Raw genomic sequence first — 19,818 nt, 5'->3', positions numbered from 1 at the left:
CAAGGTCACAGTCACCTTGAATGGTTAGAGGTTTTCCGTGTGATAACTTGACAATGCCTGTACCCATGGCCCCCAAACTTGACTTGGAGATTGGGCCTGACAAGTACGTGACCCCTATTGTTTTTTGGGGTCATCTGGCCAAAGGTCAAGGTCACAGTCACCTTGAATGGTTAGAGGTTTTCTGTGTGATAACTTGACAATGCCTGCACCCATGGCCCCCAAACTTGACTTGGAGATTGGGCCTGACAAGTACATGACCCCTATTGTTTTTTGGGGTCATCTGGCCAAAGGTCAAGGTCACAGTCACCTTGAATGGTTAGAGGTTTTCCGTGTGATAACTTGACAATGCCTGCACCCATGGCCCCCAAACTTGACTTGGAGATTGGGCCTGACAAGTACATGACCCCTATTGTTTTTTGGGGTCATCTGGCCAAAGGTCAAGGTCACAGTCACCTTGACTGGTTAGAGGTTTTCTGTGTGATAACTTGACAATGCCTGCACCCATGGCCCCCAAACTTGATTTGGAGATTGGGCCTGACCAGTACATGACCCCTATTGTTTTTTGGGGTCATCTGGCCAAAGGTCAAGGTCACAGTCACCTTGAATGGTTAGAGGTTTTCCGTGTGATAACTTGACAATGCCTGCACCCAAGGCCCTCAAACTTGACTTGGAGATTGGGCCTGTCCAGTACATGACCCCTATTGTTTTTTGGGGTCATCTGGCCAAAGGTCAAGGTCGCAGTCACCTTGAATGGTTAGAGGTTTTCCGTGTGATAACTTGACAATGCCTGCACCCATGGCCCTCAAACTTGACTTGGAGATTGGGCCTGACCAGTACATGACCCCTTATGTTTTGGGGGGTCATCAGGCCAAAGGTCAAGGTCACAGTGAACTTGAATGGTAAAAGGTTGTCCAAGTGATAACTTGACAATGCCTGCACCCATGGCCCTCAAACTTGACTTGGAGGTTGGGCCTGACCAGTAGATGACCCCTATTGTTTTTGGGGGTCATTGGACCAAAGGCCAAGGTCACATGTACCTTGAATGGTAAAAGGTTGTCCGAGTGATAACTCGACAATGCCTGCACCCATGGGCCTCAAACTTGACTTGGAGAATTGGCCTGATCAGGAGATAACCCCTATGGTTTTTGGGGGTCATCTGGCCAAAGGTCAAGGTCACAGTGACCTGGAATGGTAAAAGGTTGTTAGAATGATAACTCGACAATGCCTGCACCCATGTCCCTCAAACTTGACTTGGAGGTTGGGCCTGGCCAGAAGATGGTCCCTATTGATTTTAGGGGTCATTGGGCCAAAGGTCAAGGTCACAGTGACGTGGAATAGTAAAAGGTTATCCGAGTGATAACTCGACAATGCCTGCACCCATGGCCCTCAAACTTGACTTGGAGGTTGGGCCTGGCCAGAAGATGGTCCCTATTGATTTTACGGTCATTGGGCCAAACGTCAAGGTCACAGTGACCTTGAATGATAAAAGGTTGTCTGAGTGATAACTTGACAATGCCTGCACCCGTGGCCCTCAAACTTGACATTTAGGTTTCTGGTGACCAGCTGATGACTCTGGATTTCGAGTTAATAGAGTCAAAGGTCATGGTCATAACACACTCTATCCTCACACTTTAATGGTCATAATCTTAAAACTGCCTTAACGGCAACAAATCAGCTGTCATTTTGGTCCATGCATATTTCATTCAATTGTCCATATAATCCTGACAACATGGCGCTCAGGGGGGGCATAATGTTTGACAAACATCTCTTGTTTATATTGGCCTTTCGGTGTTTTAATTGCAAACATTCGTCAGTCTGTCGCATTATGCAGACAAAGAATAGTATGATAAGAACTTTCAATGATATATTTGGCACCCAAAAAAATAAACAATGGATGAACATTGTCAACTTGTTGAGGTGCTTTACTTTCCTTTCTGTTCAAACCATACAATTTATTTCGTTCCAGGTTGACCTCTGTGCTTCGAATCATGGGGCTTATTCTACCAGTCCAGAGAAGCGAGCCATTCCAAAGCCAGAAACAGACAAGTACAGACGTCGTCACTATATTGCCAGCCCTAGGCTTGAAGTAGAGGAGAGAGTTGAAGATGACAACAATGACATGGAGCAATCGGGAAATGTTGTCCAGAGGAGTGGTAGCAGATCTCAGTGTAATGCATCTCACTCTATATATGGACATCGATCTCAAACCCGATCATCTTCATTGACACGCTCATCATCAAAATCACAGCCAGATGAACCCCAAACAAAACCAAGTGGTTCAAGATATGTTAGACAACACAGGAGGAGTAGAAGTTGTTCCGCAGATGACAGTTTTGATGATGCTAGTAGTTTTGATGATGCTAGTAGTTTTGATGATGATGCTAGTAGTTTTGATGATGATGCTAGTAGTTTTGATGGTGGTGAAGAAGAAACATTAAGCAGTGGAGATGAGGATGTGATTGTGCATTTGTGTCAGTTCTGTGAACGCTCATTCAGCAGTCCTGATAAGCTGAACTACCATTACACTAAACATTTCAAATCATTCAAAGATCTCAACACATTCCTGAACAGCCAGAAAGGGTTTCTCAACCCGAGTGTGGCTTCAAAGACTGGCAGTAAAGGAAGAAATGTTAAACACAAAGAGGATACTAGTAGTGGGAAAGGCAAGGGGAAATCTGGTGCTAAGGTGAGCTTTGGTGGTGTTGAATTGGGGCAAGAGGCAAATGATGCAGAAAATGAGAGTGAAGTTGAAATGGAAATGAACTTGTGTGACGATAAAGATGCTATGCTAAATGCGAAAGGGAGAAAGAGGAAACATAACAATGTTTCAAAATGGAGAGTTAAGAAAAGTTTCAATAAAAAGATCAGAAAAGAAAGTCAGTACGATACTCTACTGGAAGAGACTGCAGATGGAAATGACACTGCTGATGATGATGATGATAACTACAATGGAGAAACTGCTGAATACCACTTCGTAGAAAACAATGGTAAACGAATGAAAATACGAAAAGTGGACATAGTGATGGCTACACATGTGAACAAGACAACTCCTGTGTCTTCTTGCTTTGATGTTCCGGAGACAAACCGAAAGTATTTGCAGTGTATTGGAGGTGTAGCAAGTAGAACAAGATCAAGGTCAAGGTCAAGGACCAGAGAAATTGCCTCGGACATGGAGTCAGATTGTGAGAGTGACAATGCAAGTGTGTACTCAGATTTTGAGCCCACTTTGACTTATACTGGTTTGTGTTTGAAATCTAAAAGTACCAGTACTGAAAGGCCGAGGGCCAAAAAGAACATTACAGTGGATAAAAGTGTGAAGAACAATTCAGGAAAAACTGTGTCTTATTCACCAAAAGGAAATTTGGCTGATGATAGTGATGTAACCTATGAAGAAAGTGCATCTAGTGATAATAGCTTCAATAGTATGTATGATTGTGTTAAAAGGAGGACAAGGTCTCGATCAAGAAGTGCACAAAGAAGTGATGAAGGGTCTGAGGATGATACAAGAAGAAGATATCGATCTCGAAGTAGATCCCGAGGTGGGGAAACACATAGAGTGAGAAAATCACGGAGTAGAACAAGAGCTTCTGACAATAAGGATAGCCCCTGTAAATTTACATCAGGAATGATAGATATGCCGCAAAGTAAAGGGAAAGTCCCATTGAAGCCAAGGGGAAGAAATGTCATTAAAAAACAAACCAGTGAAAACTCTGTTCCTAGATCAAGGTCGAAAAGTCCAAATGTATCAAAAAAACAAAATATTGGAGAAAATGAACCCTTAGTGGTAATAACAAAACTCAATCTAAAAGCTGTCTCTGAATCAAAAGCAAAGAAGCAATCAAAAAAGGAAAGCTGTCAAAAGGGTTCACAGACCCAAAGAATGAAGGAATTAAAATCAGAATCAAAGAAAAAGTCTCTGCCTAAGTCTCAAATAGGTACTTTCAGGCAAAAGAAAGCTCCAAAGGAAAAGACTGCTGAAAGTGAACTTATTGATAATGACATTGATGAGATTTGCAGTGTTTCTTCTGATTTTGAAACTGTTACTGATACTGAGAGAATGCTTAGTGAAATGTCAGACTCAGAGAATGAGATAAGTCCCTCACAGGAATTCAAGTCCCTTCGGGAATTTTCTCCACTGGCTCAAAGACGGGGAAGAAGTAGAACCAGAAAACCTGTTTTGATGAAAAAATTGATGGAAAAAGAAAGTGAAACATCTAGAAGTGGATCGATTATCAAACAAAGCTCAAAGATAAATAATGACATTTCTTATGTTACAAACATCTACTTGCAAGGTACACAACAAAAAGTCCCTGGGGGAAAGAACCTAGAACATGTACGGAAACTGATAAGTATTGAAACAGAAAGTGATACTGATAATGAGGACAGTGTGAGTGAAATATCTTATAAATATAGAGATGAGAGTGAGAGTGAATCTGAAATGGCTATGAATAGGAGGGCAAGGAGTAGAAGTCGTGGCAGACCAAGAAAGAAGCTTTTCGAGACAAACAAATCCACTGAACATATCCAAGCAAGAGAGGTCTCCAGTGAAAGAACAAAAAAGATATCTGAAGTGCCAGATATAGTTTATGAACGGCCAAGAACAAGAAGCATGAGTCGAAGTAGAGATGATATAATTCAGAGAAAAGAGGATACTGAAAATGTGGAAAATAATGTTATAAAACTGCCATTCAAAAAATATGGAATACCTGTAGACAAGCGGCATTCTTTAGATATGCGAGGTGGTGAATACCAGACAGATGATGTCAATGACCAACTCAGTGATGGTGTGGAAGAAAGAAGAGCTGTTTCTACTGAAGTCAAAGCATACAAGCCTAAAGCGGAATGTAAAGAAAGAAACATGATGCCTAAAGAAAGAAAAAATGTGAAACCGAAATCACCAAAAAATGGGAAAAGAGGAAGAAAAAGAAAAAACATTGAAGAAGAGACCAAGTATGTTGATGATCCCAAGAAAGGTGAAAGTATTAAAGGAATTGGCAAGGATTATACTAGTGAGTCGTGTGATGTAGAAGAGAAACTAGTCAAGTACAAACCTGATCATTCAAAAAAGGGACTGAAAGCAATACAAATCAAAGACTTTATTTCACCAGTTCGTGACACACATGATCAGTCAAGTGCAAATATTGTAGAGAAAAGAGAAGAAAAAATATTCAAAGAGACAAGAGAAGTTGTATCTTCTGAGCGCAAAAAGTCATATATGGAAAACACTGATTCATGCCAATTTTCAAAAGCTACAAGCAAGGAATCTGATGGAGATTTGAGTGACAACAGCATCAAGGTCAATGTTTCCAAATACCTAGAAATCTTTCCAGTACCAGGATGTTCAACACAACTTTTGTCTCCATTGAAATCAAAACCAGTACCAGTCGAAAGACATGGAGCCCAATCTGTTTTGTCTAGCAAAAGTAATATATTTGATATTATGCAACACAAGAACCGCAATATAGATCTCAAGGAAGAAGATTTTTGTGATATAAGAGATAGACTGCTAGATGACACTAACAGTACAGGTGGTGTAAGTTTTGATGACTCATTAGCTCCAGAAAAGGCATGTGATCTGCTGAACCAGTCAGGATTTAATGTTCAGTTTCTTGGTCAAGGGTTTGATGATTCTAGTTCAGATATATTCATAATGAAAACACCGAAAAGTCCTCCAGCTGATCCGATCTCAAAATGTATTGAATATGTCAATGCCATTCCTTCTGACGGTGAAAGTGAAGTATCAGAAGTCAAGAGTGACATCTGTTTAGGTATGTGCAGTGTCCCAACTGACTCCAACTTGAGCAAGTATCTTGAAACACAAAATCAATGGAAGCAATCAATTCAGACTGAATTTCCAGGTAAAGGAGCAAATTCATCACCAAAGAAAAAAACAGTCTCGCCAAGGAGTAAACCAGATGACAACAGACTTAGTCACGGTTTAGATAAAGAAGCAATTGTTCAGAAGTATAAAAAACAGCTTGATTTTAAGAAAGAAAACCCTGAAGTGGTGATAACAAGTATGAATGTAACATGTGAGGTAACCAAACCAGCTACTTTTTTGTTACCTCAGAGTGCTATAACAGAGCAAACTGATACTTCTAATGCAGAGAAAGGAATTGTACATGAACTGTATGAAAGAGATGAACAGGAGAACAGTTACTTCTCCGGATCTGACTCCGGTATTGGATCAACGGATGTTACTAGTGGTAAAGCCCAGATTGACATGCCCCAAGTGATAATGATAAGCCAATGTGAGGTGTGTAATTGGAGGTTCAGAAGTCTGGCAGACATTCAGAACCACTGGCAGAGGACAGGGCATGTAAACCTGACCAGGGCGCCACTATCTCATGATCTCATGCATGGAACAAATGAAGAAGCTACAACGCCATCTGTTACATTAGAAAAGGATACACCCTCATCTTTGAATGTTAATACGAATCCAGATGTGTTTGTCAATGACATTGAAGCCGGCACAAAATTGGTGAATGGTGATCATTTATCTCCTATGGAGGAAGAAACAGTAAACAAGTCTAATGAAAAGGCTGAAAATGGTGAAAATCATGACAGAATAGTTTTGAAATTGAATATTAAGAATTTAAAAGATGCTCAAAAATGTGATGATGAAAACAATGTCACAGCTGAAAGAGGAGCTGAACCAATGGGACTAGGGATTGTAGGTATTAAGGAGGACAGAAAGATACTTTATTCCGAGAAAGTTCCAGCAGATACAAATGAACATTTAACATCAGACAAAGTCAAAGGTATTTGTCAGATTTGTAAAAAGTTTTTCCGAGTGAAGAATCTCGCAAAACATAGAATTAGGTGTAACCTGAAAAGGATTGAAAAGAAATTTGTAACTGATAAATCTGTTTTAGAGACAGCGAACTTAAATGAGACATTTGAAAGTTCTGACTTAAGTGAAGTGTCCTTCTTGTCTTCTGCTAGTTTGGACCCAGAACCACCAAAATATAAACAAGCCAACCTAGAGTTGAAAAAAGATCAATACCATGGTGAAAAAGAATCAGAGAAAAAAGCTGTTATCAAAGAATTGAAATCAAGACGTTTGAAGATTAAGTTGGAAAAAATACCTCTGTCTTCTGTAGAGACATTTGATGGATTATCATTACAATTTGCAGGGAGTGTGAATAAACCAGTATGGAGAGTTAAATCACATTCTAAAGTTGTGACGAAATCTGAAAAGAAAGAAACCATCATCGAAAAGGAGGACTCAAAGATAAAGTTTGTTAGTCTATTGAAAGAAACTGAAAACTTGGACAAATCAGAGAAGAAAACTAGTACTGATAATGGATGGAACTTTGAGCCAGAGCATTCTGAAATTGCTCATGATGACAAGGAATTAATGATGCAAAGAGCAAATAACGAGCAGAAAATAACTGAATCATCTCCAAGAGATAAGAAAGAACCAGTGACTATCACAGATAAAAGTGAGGTCAATAAAAAACTATCTATTAAGTCAGATCAATGTTGTGCAAGGGATAAGATGAAAGAAAAAGAAAGAGTTCTAACAGAATTCGAAAAGGCCTTACAGATCGAACATGACTTGACTCAAAGGAAATCACTTAAGCCATTTAAGTCTGAGAAAAGGCAGCCAAGTAAAGAAAGCAAGGATGAATATAGGAAAAGAAGTCTGAGTAGAGATGGCAGAAGTAGCTACATGGATGGAAAGGGCAAGCAAGATGATCATCATGAAGGAATTAAAGGGATTGATATTGTGAAGAAAAATGTTAATACTGAAAAGGAATCTAAACACAGATTAAGTGAAGAAAGGGTGGCGGATACTTTAAAACAAAGTTCAAAATCAGATACCCATATCAGAAGTAAAAAGCATGGACACAGGTCTTCTGAGGTGAGGTCACATTTACACAATAAAACTAGTCCAAAATCCAAAAATCTTCTTCCAACTGTTAAACATGATGATTTTGAAAAGGCACTACAAAGAGTAAGCAAAATTAAAAGCCCAGGTGAACCAGATAATAACGAGCCAGAGATAAAACGAAAACTGTTTCGTGTTTCACAGAGTGAGTTATATGAAGGCGATGGCACACCTGAAGAGAAGAAGATGAAAATGAGCCAGAGTTCAGTATCATCCTCAAGACTTGCACAAACAATTATAAAGAAACATGAGACGGAGAATAAGAAGCAGGTGATTTGTGAAGATGGACTTCCTGATTTTTCCAAGATGACATTTCCTCTTCAACCATTGCCAGGGATGTGTTCAAATGTTGAGGATATCATAGAAAATGAGATCAAGTCGTTTGAAGGAGTTTCATCTGGGGTTAAAGTAGCTCAACAAGTAGAAACTGCAAGAAAGTCAGTTGAACTAGTTGCAACCGAAATAAAGTCATTAGAAGAATTTCCAAGTGAGATGAATGGATTTGAAGTTAACTCAAATAAAGAAGATTCGACTGGCTTTCATTTGAAACAAAATTATTTGGTTTCTGATGGAGCAGAAAGTGTAGTAAGTACAATTACTGCTTCTGATGAATCGATTCTAGAGTCGGTCAATCTGCTTAACTCAATTGTAGAAGATTCAAACAAATATGTTGAATCAACTCCAGAGAAAAAACGTGCTACTGATAGTCTTGCTATTAGGCAAACAGAATGTCCAGATGCTGTAACAAAAATAATGGCTTTTATAAGAAAATCAACCCAAACCGAAAGTCAATTAAAAGAAATTTGTAAACAAAGAAGTGTTGCTGAAACTGATAAAATGGGTTCGAATATTTCTGTTCAGAGTGATCGGTCTTTCAGCAGTTGCAAATCAGAATCCGTTAAAAACCAAGCAATCAAAGACCTGAAAAATAATTTGGAATCTCTTGGGATTGTAAAAGATTCAGCTAAGCCATGTATACGACAGGTTATGTCAACATTCACTGGAGGTTCGGTATTTAAATCCAGTTGTGCTTCAAACATTTCTGGTCAGTCAACCTTTCCACCTTCAAACATGTCAGCTTCTTTCACATTAGAATCCAACAATGATGCTTATCTTGGAAAGACACATGCTGTGGTGAAACAGAGATCACCCAGTGATAGGTTAGACCTAGACAATTATGAAAATAGCCAAGAACCAAGTTGTTCAAGTTTTCAAATTGTTGCTAAGAAAAGATTCTCAGCATTTGACAGATTAGGAAAAAAGATAAAAGATGTCGAGAACATGTCAGAAGTGAATGATCCACCTGGCTCTGTACACAGTAGCCCTTCTGTCCGGAGTGTGGTAAAGTGCCATGGTAGTCCACAGGTGACCAGTCCAGGGACATCCATTGGAGGGAGTCTTCTGGTGTCACCTCCACTGAAGAAAAGGCGGATTCAGATGATCACATTAGATCTGCAGACAGGCATTGGTATGTACTGTTTAGCAAATAGTGTTGGGAATCGGTTCCAGTTTGACTATCGATAATCGATTCCACTCAAGTAACCATTATCGATAGTACAATCGGTTTTTGAAAATACAGTAATTGTAGATTTATTCTTAAGTTTTTACTCGTAATCCTTAACTAAGCTTGTGTATGTTTTTAGAACACTTCCGAATGTATGAATGAACTAAAAGGAGAAAATGGACAGGAATTAACCAAACACAAAGAATGAGAAGAAAAACAACTTGCTAGTTGAATCAATGATCGATTATGACCAAATACAATCAATTGTCACCGATTTCAGGCCCAACCGATCAATTTTTTATTATAATCGATCATCTAAACATCACTATTATCCAATATATTTTATTAGGCCCTAACCTTTTGAAACGTCTCAAGTCCTTTGTAACAGGATGAAGATAAGCACACTATTCTTGTTTTGGTATAAATTGTGTAATTTTCTTCCTTTAACAAGTTTTAAGACTTTAAAAGGAAATTAAAAATGATTTATGATAAACAATGTTTTGGTTTACAAAATCAAGTTTAAGCAAGTGATTTAATGGCTAAATGAAATTTGATTCTTCAACCTGTCATGTTTACAATTTGGGTTGAGCGGTGGTATTTAATGCAGTTCTTATACTTATCCTTAGACATGCCTCAGTGATTCCATTCAGTCTTGGTTCAACAAATTTTACTGTGCAATTAAAACACTCAGATTCTACTTTTAAACTTGAGTTAGATCTAAGTCGGTTATTGGATACACTACCAGGTTCATAATTGCGTTTTAACTCAAGATTTAAAAAAAAAGGATCCTATTAAAAAGGCAACAAAGAGGTTCTCAAAAATTAGTGAAATCATATTTGTAATTTCAGTGTGAGAATCTCATAGTTAAAATGGTTCCGAGTTGAGGTCTGAAGCCCACAAATAAAGCGCTGATAGCGCTGCATTAACAGGGTTTTATACGGGTTTTCACCATTATGATTCACGATTATGTGTGTATTAATAAGGTGCTGATATGATGCACAGTGAATCTAAGAGTCCTTGTCTAAAACAACCACAGTGGCCTCCCCAGGTTTATTGAAGCATGATGGTAAATGGATTAATATTTTATTGACAATAAAATTAATGTTGCAGTGTAAGAAGGCAAACAAGGATGGAGAATGTAACCAATCCAAGCAGAACTCCATCATATGGTGTTACATATGAGTATATATATACTAATCAAACTTTATTCATTTGAAAGAGTTTGCCTATGTTTGCCTTGTTATTCACAAAACAACTTCGAAAATACAACACATTTAAGAGAAATAGTTTCTTAATTAAAACGATGAAAATTTAAATAATTTATTTCAAACAATTGTAGATGAAACATCTCAAAAAGTTATTAAAGCCTCGATATTTTCCCATATTTTCAACAAAGCTGCAAAAATAGAAATCGATTCATTTCAATAAAATTCCATTTTCAAAAATAAATGCATCCGTCTATATGTACACCATAAAAATTGCACATATATAAATAAAGTAAGCATAAATTCTTTAATTTCAAAATTGTTTTCCTTCATTGTCTATATGGTCAGCAACTCTCTTCTTTTTCAATATCGTCAAGTAACTCATCAGTACTTTAGCACGTTTGTTATTCCCACGTGGCCTATCGCATGGTACTGTTTTAAGCAGGGAAACTGTGCGATCATTGAGATCAATGAGACCATAGTTGCTTTCTATGTCATTCCAGGTTTTAAGATAAGAATACATTTGTAATTCCTAAGCGATGGTGGGTCTATATGTCCAGGTTACCATATGTTGCAGTTTAATAGTTCAAACAACAAACACAGTGTGCTTCAATATCTCTATATTCAACATTATCGAATGAAGATATAATATCAGAGCGTCCTGAAAATGTAAATTTAAACAATCATAAGATAATGAATAATAACATGTTTATAAGTTAACATCGTAAACAGTCTAATATCTTATATAATTTAATCGTGTGCAGTGGCAGATCAAATTTAATGGCTAAAGCATATAAAACACACATATAATACAAGCGATCACAACAACAACAACACAGTACATCATAAATCAAAACATTGACATGGAACTTACTGATTTATAGAATTGAACACTCATACTCCCTCGTACTTCCATGGTGACTTCTGTTATCCATGCATGTTATCATCTGTAACCAAACCCACACGTATTAGTATATGGAAAGAGGCTAAAAGAATATGACGGAACTGCCATTCTCGTTTTAAATACAAAGTCTGCTGATGTCGTAAAAATACATGACAAAACTAAATAAATGCAGCTAAATGAAATAATGATCATTCCAATCCATTGCTAACCCAAGACAAACACAAAAGACTACAAATGCAAATCAATACTAACCATCAGAACATCAGATTCCAAGTAAAACAATCAAGTTTTCTAAAAACAAAGTAAAACAAACATCTCTGTAGACTTCAACTGTGCACGACAATCAAGCTTAAGATTCCCCGCTTCTTCTTTACAAAGGTAAGGGAGAGAAATCTGATTAACTTACTGCAGTATCTCATTACAGGATTATCTCTCTTCGAGTGTAAATTCACTTGGCTTCATCATTGTGTCACATGATTTAATGATGCTCTTTGAGTGGATAGTTATTCTTTGTTTACGTTTTGATGTTCATTTATTTTTGGCGCAGGGATACTTCTTTAATGTTATCTAAGTTCAACAGATTAAATTATTTAAATAGATATTGCGTTATGATTGCTTCTTGCTTTGTCTAATCTACCTCGGTTATTGGTAACGTAGCTTGTAATTTATATAGTCTGCACTTTTTCAAACTATATTTTTGGTGGTAAATCGGCTGGCGACATTTGTTACTATTAATATGAATTTTCTGTTGTGAGTGTCGAGTTTGTGGCTACACTGAACAGGGTTGAAAACAACCCTGTTCAAAAACTATTACTGAAAAAAAAAAAAACTATTACTGAAATTAATAATAATTTTATAAAAAACAGTTACTTTCTCCTTCAAAGATTTCAGTTGAGATAATGAGCGATTACGTATACACACTGTTATAGGTTATAACTTATGTACTTTCTATATTTTTTTAAATAGCAAATATCTTAAATGATACCAAATGGTGTCACTACCATCAACATCTAACATTAAGGTTAATGATGTTGTCAGAGAACTAGCTTACAGTAATAAGAAAATTGATGTGTCATATTTCTTAAATGTTTTTTTTTCTGGTTTAATGTACACTATGGAATGTCTTATCTTCTATTTTCATGCAATATTTGCAGGAAGCCCGCAGCTAACAAACATGACAGCTTCTGAGGAATCAGGTGTTGGAGCAGCCAAGCTTGGTATTGGAATGAATATTAAAGCCCCACTTGCATTGCTAGGGAGCTCACTAGATGAAAGTGGACTTGACTATAATGATTCTAGCTTGATATCAGAGACCTCTTCAAAAAATGGGTACCAGGATGTCAGCACAAACGTGGGTGTTGTGGGATCCATGGATCCCAGTACCCAACATAGCTCTGGAAATCATGAGACACTGACAAGATCTACTTTGGACGAACACAATTCTGCAAGAGCAAACTTAGAGTGTACTTTCAAACCAATCTGTGCGAATACCAATATGGACACTAATGAAAAAGCTGATCAGAGTGTTTTAAAAAATGGGCAAGAGGAAAGAAATTCTGCTTCAAATTGTGTTCAAAGTGAAGCTACATCAAGGGACGACCCTGTTGTAGGGGAAGCTCAAAATGAAGCCAATCAGACATTGAGTAAAGAAGTACACACTGACAGTGTTGCAATGTCTAATTCTGCTTTGGGAGAATTACCAAGTGAAACTGTTCACACATCGAGTACAGAGGTTCAATATGATGAGAATAATGATGAAGAGGGTGATGTGTTCCAATATAGTGATATAAGTGATGCAGACGATGAACATAGTAGAAGTGGAAGAAGAGATGAAACGTTGGGAAAAATGAAAAAGAGTAAACATATGATTAGTGGAAAGTTAAGTGTTATGTTGAAGCCCTTGGATACAAAACCCGGATTGAATGAAGGTGATAATGGCTGTGGTGTAATAAGTGTTGTTAATGATAAAGTTGGTGATAAGAATGAAGCAATTGTTGAAACATTGGAAGTTTTAGCAGCGGTTACTGAAAAAGATGAACAAAAAGCAATGAATAACATTGATCCTACTTTGAGTACATACATTATTAGCTGTGAAAGTGATAATCTGCAAAATGGAATTCCTGGATTAAATACAAATTTAAACAGGTCCCTAATTTGTCAAGGTAATTTAGGTACATCTCTGTACAATTCGCCAAAGCTTCTTGGTCCTGGTAAACTATCGAGTCCATATTCATCACCAGCAAGTTCAGAGAAATTCAGTGCATCACCCAAAACTGAGGAATCAAGCCCTAGGGTTGGGTCAGAGGGAGAGCTTATCCCTGGGAAGGGCTTGGAGGGTAAAGTGTCAGACAGGGCCTTGGAAAAAGGGGAAGAGGGAGAGGATTTTCTGGATTTGTATGCATCAGATGAAGAGGCGGAGTTCCTTAACGAGCCCATCTATGATGATGGGTAAGTGGTTTATATTAATTTTGTCAATTTTAATTGGGGAAAAATATGAGGTATTGTCATAGCCCTTCTGCATCGTCGTTGGCATATATATACTTTAACATTGGCCATAACTTAAAAGCCAGAAGCAAAACCCACATGATAAACAGTTGCTATAGCTTTGGTCGCTTGTTGGACTGAAAAGTCAACGAAAGACTAGCATTGGTTATTATTACTCAGCAGCACTATTACTATTGTTAACTTGTTATATGAATCTTAAGCCGAAAAAAAATACATTTGGCTCAGGTTACCCAAAGCCAATCTATGAAATAGGTTTTTTTATGTGTGTGTTTTAATATGTAGTTGAAAACCTTTAAAGCTTTATACAGAAGATTACTTAAACACCATTCTTCAATGATGACAATAATGTTCTTATATAAAGCCTAATAAAGAAGTGAAATAAAAAGCCTACCTACCCTTCCTGCTTTTGAAAAGGATGTTACCCTAGCCATTTTTTTTTTTGCCTTAATAGGAAATTATTCTTTGCTTTGAATTATAATTAAAAGTAATCGAAGGAATGGTGCATTAAAAATCTTGCTCGTACATGTAAGAAGCAATTAATGCAGCTTTTATTTGAAAGAGTTCGGGTTATAAACTGCAAGTTAATATTTCAATTAATACATGCATTTCAGTTCTAAAAATGCAACAACAAAGTCTACTCCCGTTCATTCAAGGAAGAAGGCCAGTGTAAAATGTTCACCTCCTCAGAAGAGTTTACAGGTTTGTGAAGGATACTTTATTAATTTCAGGCAGTATTTTTAGTTTCAAAGACCATGTAGAATGTTAACATAATTTGTAAGAATTGAAACTTGTGTTTCTGCTTTATATTGCTTCGAATTACTATGTACTTCTTATAAAGTATTTGTTAGTATTATCTAAGCCATAATCAATAGGTCTTCTGATTGTTTCAATACATGTAGTTCATTGAGAAATAACTGTAGTAATGTTCTCGCGCAGGAGGCATGCAGCCCAAAAGTGAGGCCAACCCTGAAGCGTTCATTGTCTGCTCCTGACAGTCCCGCCAGCGGAGGGGTCAACTTTGGGGTCACACGGGTTGTGTCTGGGCTCAATAAAGGGGCCACAGAGGTCTATAGTCACCAGTTTCAGCAACTCGGACAAGCTAGGGCCGTCTCTGTGCCCCCAATAAATAGCTGTATTGCCAGTACAGGTGAGGGGTTTAGACTTTATTTTTTGATACCTTAAATGTTAGCATATAATGTTTTAATAACATTACATACAGTACACTCAATGAGTTAGACTCACTTTCCTCGCTCACTCAGAGGGATAACGTTGATGATCACTGGTTTCCTCCGAGGGTAAAACTGTTGCCCTCGTTTTAATCCCCCCGAGTTCCTCCGAGTGGCTGGCTTACTGCCGAGTTTAATATGAAAGATAGCGTTGAGAATCGTCCGATTTTATGATCCCGAGGTGGAACTCTGAGTCTAATCAGATAAGCAAGAAATCATTCTTGTTTAGAAGTTATTTATTTTTATGCTTATGCACATTGTTAAGCGTAAAAGATTCTTACATGTACCAGCGTTTAATTTGTATTTATGTCCGTAAACGCCAATTGAATATTGTCTTGAATTATAAACATTGAATCATTAAAGTAATTATCCACTAAGTTATTGCATCATAAAGCAGCTGACTATTTACACGATTCTGAACCATGACCTCTGACGTCAAGCGTGTGATCAATACAATGTAGAATATACTATTTATTATTGGTGGTTAAAAAAGCTATGACGTTTCATGGAATTTTCCACAGAAAACCAGGCAAGAAGGCCTTCAAAACCATGCGCTGTGAACTTTGAGTGCGTGTTTGACCTCCTGATTTTCCGAAAATGTGTAACCTAGAATTTCTCGGAAGAAATGTGTTTATCTGTCATTAGCAAAAACATGTTTATAAGATGCATGTGCAACTAGTGAAATACGACTGCATTCTTGTGGTAAGCTAACTTCATGGAAACGGGTAGAGGAAAAAGAATACCCGGTAATACCAATTTACTGGAGCCGTCGTAATCGGTTGAAAATTTTAATAAAATAAATATTACTTTAGCATAGATTCTTATCTAGTGTCCGCAGAGTTGCACGGAGTTAACCCCTCCGAGGAACGCCGAGTGCGTTATTCGTCGGTAGACTGATCACCCTCCGTCAGGGCCTTAAATTCAAACGCTGAGGAACGCGGACAGTCGATAAAATCATTGTGTTGGCTGCGATAGCAAAAATCCGCGGAGGGAAACAGAAAGTGGGTCTAACTCGTTGAGTGTACTGTAGAACTAATAGTTTAAAAAAGTTAGTTGAATCCCTTTGACGCATCTAAATATAAGGCCTTCTCTACAACTTTCTTCGTAGACCACAATTAATCAATAGGTTGTTGGTATTTCCTTACAACATTTGTATTTGTTCTTTTTTTTTACTATCTTGCCTCTAAGTTCCATAATGAAAAGCTAAAAAAACACCAAATATTATGACTTCCTCAATCAACTATTGGGTTTTAGGTGTTTTTGCTATTCGGGCAGGAAATGCCAAACAGACTATTAAGTGTGGCACTAGCTGTAGTGTTTGTTCATGTAGAGGTCAGGGCTGGTATTCGTAAAGTAAATCCTTAACTTAAGTTGATTTCTTAAATTTCTCATAGTCAAATTGAAAGGATTTAATTAAAAGAAAAGTATAAGTGTTTTCAAAATAAAAGTATCTATATTCGATAAAATCAATGTAGATAAAGTATTTCAGATAAAAAAATAAATTATTATATCAGATCAGTGAAAATCGTTACTCAGGAAAATGACTTAAGATTGGAAATGACTTACCGGTAAGATATTCTATGAATACTGACCCTGAGGTCAAAACTTCTCCCATAAAACTTCTCAAGTAATTTTATAACTTTAGTCAAATTCATTATACCGGTATATCTCAAAGTCATATTAAAAAAGTGTAAGTGTATTTTGCATAAAAGTATCTATATTTAATAAAAATCCATGAAAATAAAGTATTACAGATATTACGGTACTTAGTTATCATATCATATGACCAGTGAGATATTTAAATTAGAAAAATGACTTCAGTTACGAAATAACTTGATGTTATATGAGGCCAGGGGTGCTGGCCCTGAGATCAAGCCTCCTCTTCTTCTCACTTGGGCTTGGTACCATTATGGCAGAGTTATTAAGTTTAAATTCAGGTACATAAAACACTCATATGGACCAATAATTATAACAGAACAGATCAGAACACTATTTTTAAATTGAAAATATTCAGTTCATCATTGTTACTACAGGTCGTGAGAAGCTGAGTCGTTGGATGCCCCGTGGCTGGTGTTTCCGCAGGTTCAACAATATGAAGTGTTTTTCTCTGCCATGTAGCTTCAACCACGAGGAACCACCCACTGTAAGCTCAGGGACTGATTTCTCAAAACAACTTATGTCTTTTATAACACATTTTAGCTAAGCTCACAATTTTGTTCCTCTATACTTTGTGAAATATTTATTTTTTTGGCTGTTTATTAAAGTTATCTGTCTGATATTCACGAAAAAATATTTTTTTACCAAATTCAGGTAAAAGTATGATTTATTTTTAAACAAAATCAGCTTCTTAAGTTTTTTAAGCTCATTGTTGTATGTATCTAACAAAGTTGATATACTTTCAGGATGTGTTGCTGTCCCCTGCTAACCTTTCTACCCTCTCAAACTTCTGCCAAAATGGAGATATTGACAAGTAACTATTTGATTTTTAGACAAGTCACAGTTTGAGTTGTTGCCTAATCACAGTTTGATTTGTTGCTAAGTAACATAAGGATTTGTTGCCAAGTAACAGTTTGATTTGTTGCTAAGTAACATTAGGATTTGTTGCCAAGTAACAGTTTGATTTGTTGCTAAGTAACATTAGGATTTGTTGCCAAGTAACAGTTTGATTTGTTGCTAAGTAACATTAGGATTTGTTGCCAAGTAACAGTTTGATTTGTTTCTACCCTCTCAAACTTCTGTCAAAATGGAGAAATTGACAAGTAACTATTTGATTTTTAGACAAGTTACAGTTTGAGTTGTTGCCTAGTGACAGTTTGATTTGTTGCTAAGTAACATTAGGATTTGTTGCCAAGTAGTAGTTTGATATGTTTTCGTATTCTACAGATTTTGAACCAAAACATAATTATCATGATTTGTTAGAAAACAAAGGAAAAATATTCAACTCCAGGTCATCTGTACCTTTATAGAATTTAGTTATGGTTCGCTAGTGTATAATCTTAGTAACTTAAAAGGAGTCTATTTTAGATTAGCTTTAAAAATGACTTCAATTGCGTTCATTTAAAGTACATCAATGTATTTACTGTGGTTATTATCTTTCAGAGCTGTTACAATGCTCCATAGCCACATGGTGTACCAGGATGTGATCTCCACTGACGACCTTTCTGCCCTCTTCCTTCACTGTAGCCATAGAAACCACCACCACCACTGCTGCAAGCTTCTGCCCCTCCTGGTGGAGAAGCAATGTGCTGTACAACAGTAAGTGCTTTTGTTAAATTTTGTTTTGAGTGGCTAAAATGGGTGGTGGATTTGTTTAATTGGGTTTTAAACGGCTTATATTGGTACTGGTTTTGTTGAATTGGGTTTTGGGCGGCTAAAATGGGTAGTGGTTTTGTTTTGGGCTACTTATTTTGTTGTAAAATAAAAGTTTAACACAAATGATTTATCCTTTATAATATCAATGTTTCAAGGTTACTTGATGAGATGGTGTCAATGTGCAGGCAGCAGCCACCCTCTCCACCCATCACACAGTTGCTATGGGCAACCATCAACCTAGCCAAACAACATCAAATCAAATTGGCCGAGTCGTCAGTTTTAGCTATACTCGGGTAGGTGGACTGCATGGTTATTCACATGGTTTTATGGACATGTTACTGTACTATTAATAAGATATGTTTGTGCTCCAGCTAGGCCTTAATAGTAGGGTGGGGCGCCCTACTTCCATTTTCCGGCCCCCTGGTGCCTTTTTACTACTCCCTGCTGTGCCCTTCTGTTTGACACAGTCAGATTTCAAAAATAAGTAAACATAATGAATGTACATAAAAAAAATAAAAAGTAAAGATATAAGCTATTAAAGGACCTTTTAGGTATTCATAACAAACTATATGTATCAGTATTAAAAGTAGTTCTGACCTAGCACCCTACCCTTTTCAAACCCTGGCTTGATGTAATTGATATTCATGATAACAAAATGAACTTTTTAAAGTATCATGTACTTAAAATGCTTTACCAGTAGTTTGGGCTTTTCACAACAGTTAGTAATTAAACAATCAGGTATCATCATTTTATCAATTCTTCTGTTGATTAAGTCGTATTGTTACTAAGCTCCAACAAGATCTATATTCTAAGAGCTCATCTTCATCATTAAAATAAAGGATGTTCAAAACTTTTTGGAATACAAATCATGAAATGACTTCCTTAGCAACCAATAACATGTACAAGTAGTTCCTTTGCAACCACCAGCTGAATGATGTTCAAAACTTTTTGAAATACAAATGACTTTCTTAACAACCATTCGATACCTTAGCAATCTTTTATACTATTGGCGGCAGGTGTTTTGAGCAGATGTGTGCGTGGGCATGGTACTGGGAAACCGTCTGTTGGGTTGTCAGTGGAGCAGGTACGCACCAACCAATGAAAAAGATGCATTTGGGGGTGAAGGTGGCACTCAACAGACATGTGCAGACAGCATTGCAGGTGGCACTCAACAATCCAGATAATCTAATATATCCGGCTGTTAAACTGCTAGACACAATGGAAACAGATCAATTGCATAGCCTAGATGAACAGGTTGGGATTATTAA

At 37.1% G+C, this 19,818-nt stretch overlaps 1 protein-coding gene across 5 annotated transcripts in view; it reads left to right on the top strand.

Moving 5' to 3' along the window:
* Positions 1-19,818, top strand: part of LOC128211313 (uncharacterized) — a 55,801-nt gene that overhangs the window by 11,217 nt on the left and 24,766 nt on the right. For all 5 annotated transcript variants that reach the window (XM_052915969.1, XM_052915970.1, XM_052915968.1 and 2 more), the window contains 9 exons: positions 1,967-9,362; positions 12,662-13,955; positions 14,624-14,711; positions 14,949-15,159; positions 17,272-17,381; positions 17,641-17,708; positions 18,338-18,493; positions 18,706-18,843; positions 19,567-19,804. In XM_052915969.1, coding sequence (XP_052771929.1) covers positions 1,967-9,362; positions 12,662-13,955; positions 14,624-14,711; positions 14,949-15,159; positions 17,272-17,381; positions 17,641-17,708; positions 18,338-18,493; positions 18,706-18,843; positions 19,567-19,804 — 9,699 coding nt within the window. The remainder of the gene's footprint in view (positions 1-1,966; positions 9,363-12,661; positions 13,956-14,623; positions 14,712-14,948; positions 15,160-17,271; positions 17,382-17,640; positions 17,709-18,337; positions 18,494-18,705; positions 18,844-19,566; positions 19,805-19,818) is intronic.

Source organism: Mya arenaria, chromosome 12 (genome assembly GCF_026914265.1).
Source record: "Mya arenaria isolate MELC-2E11 chromosome 12, ASM2691426v1".
Lineage (NCBI taxonomy): Eukaryota > Metazoa > Mollusca > Bivalvia > Myida > Myidae > Mya > Mya arenaria.
The sequence above is the reverse complement of the archived record's forward strand: the minus strand, read 5'-3'. Positions and strand labels throughout refer to the sequence as shown.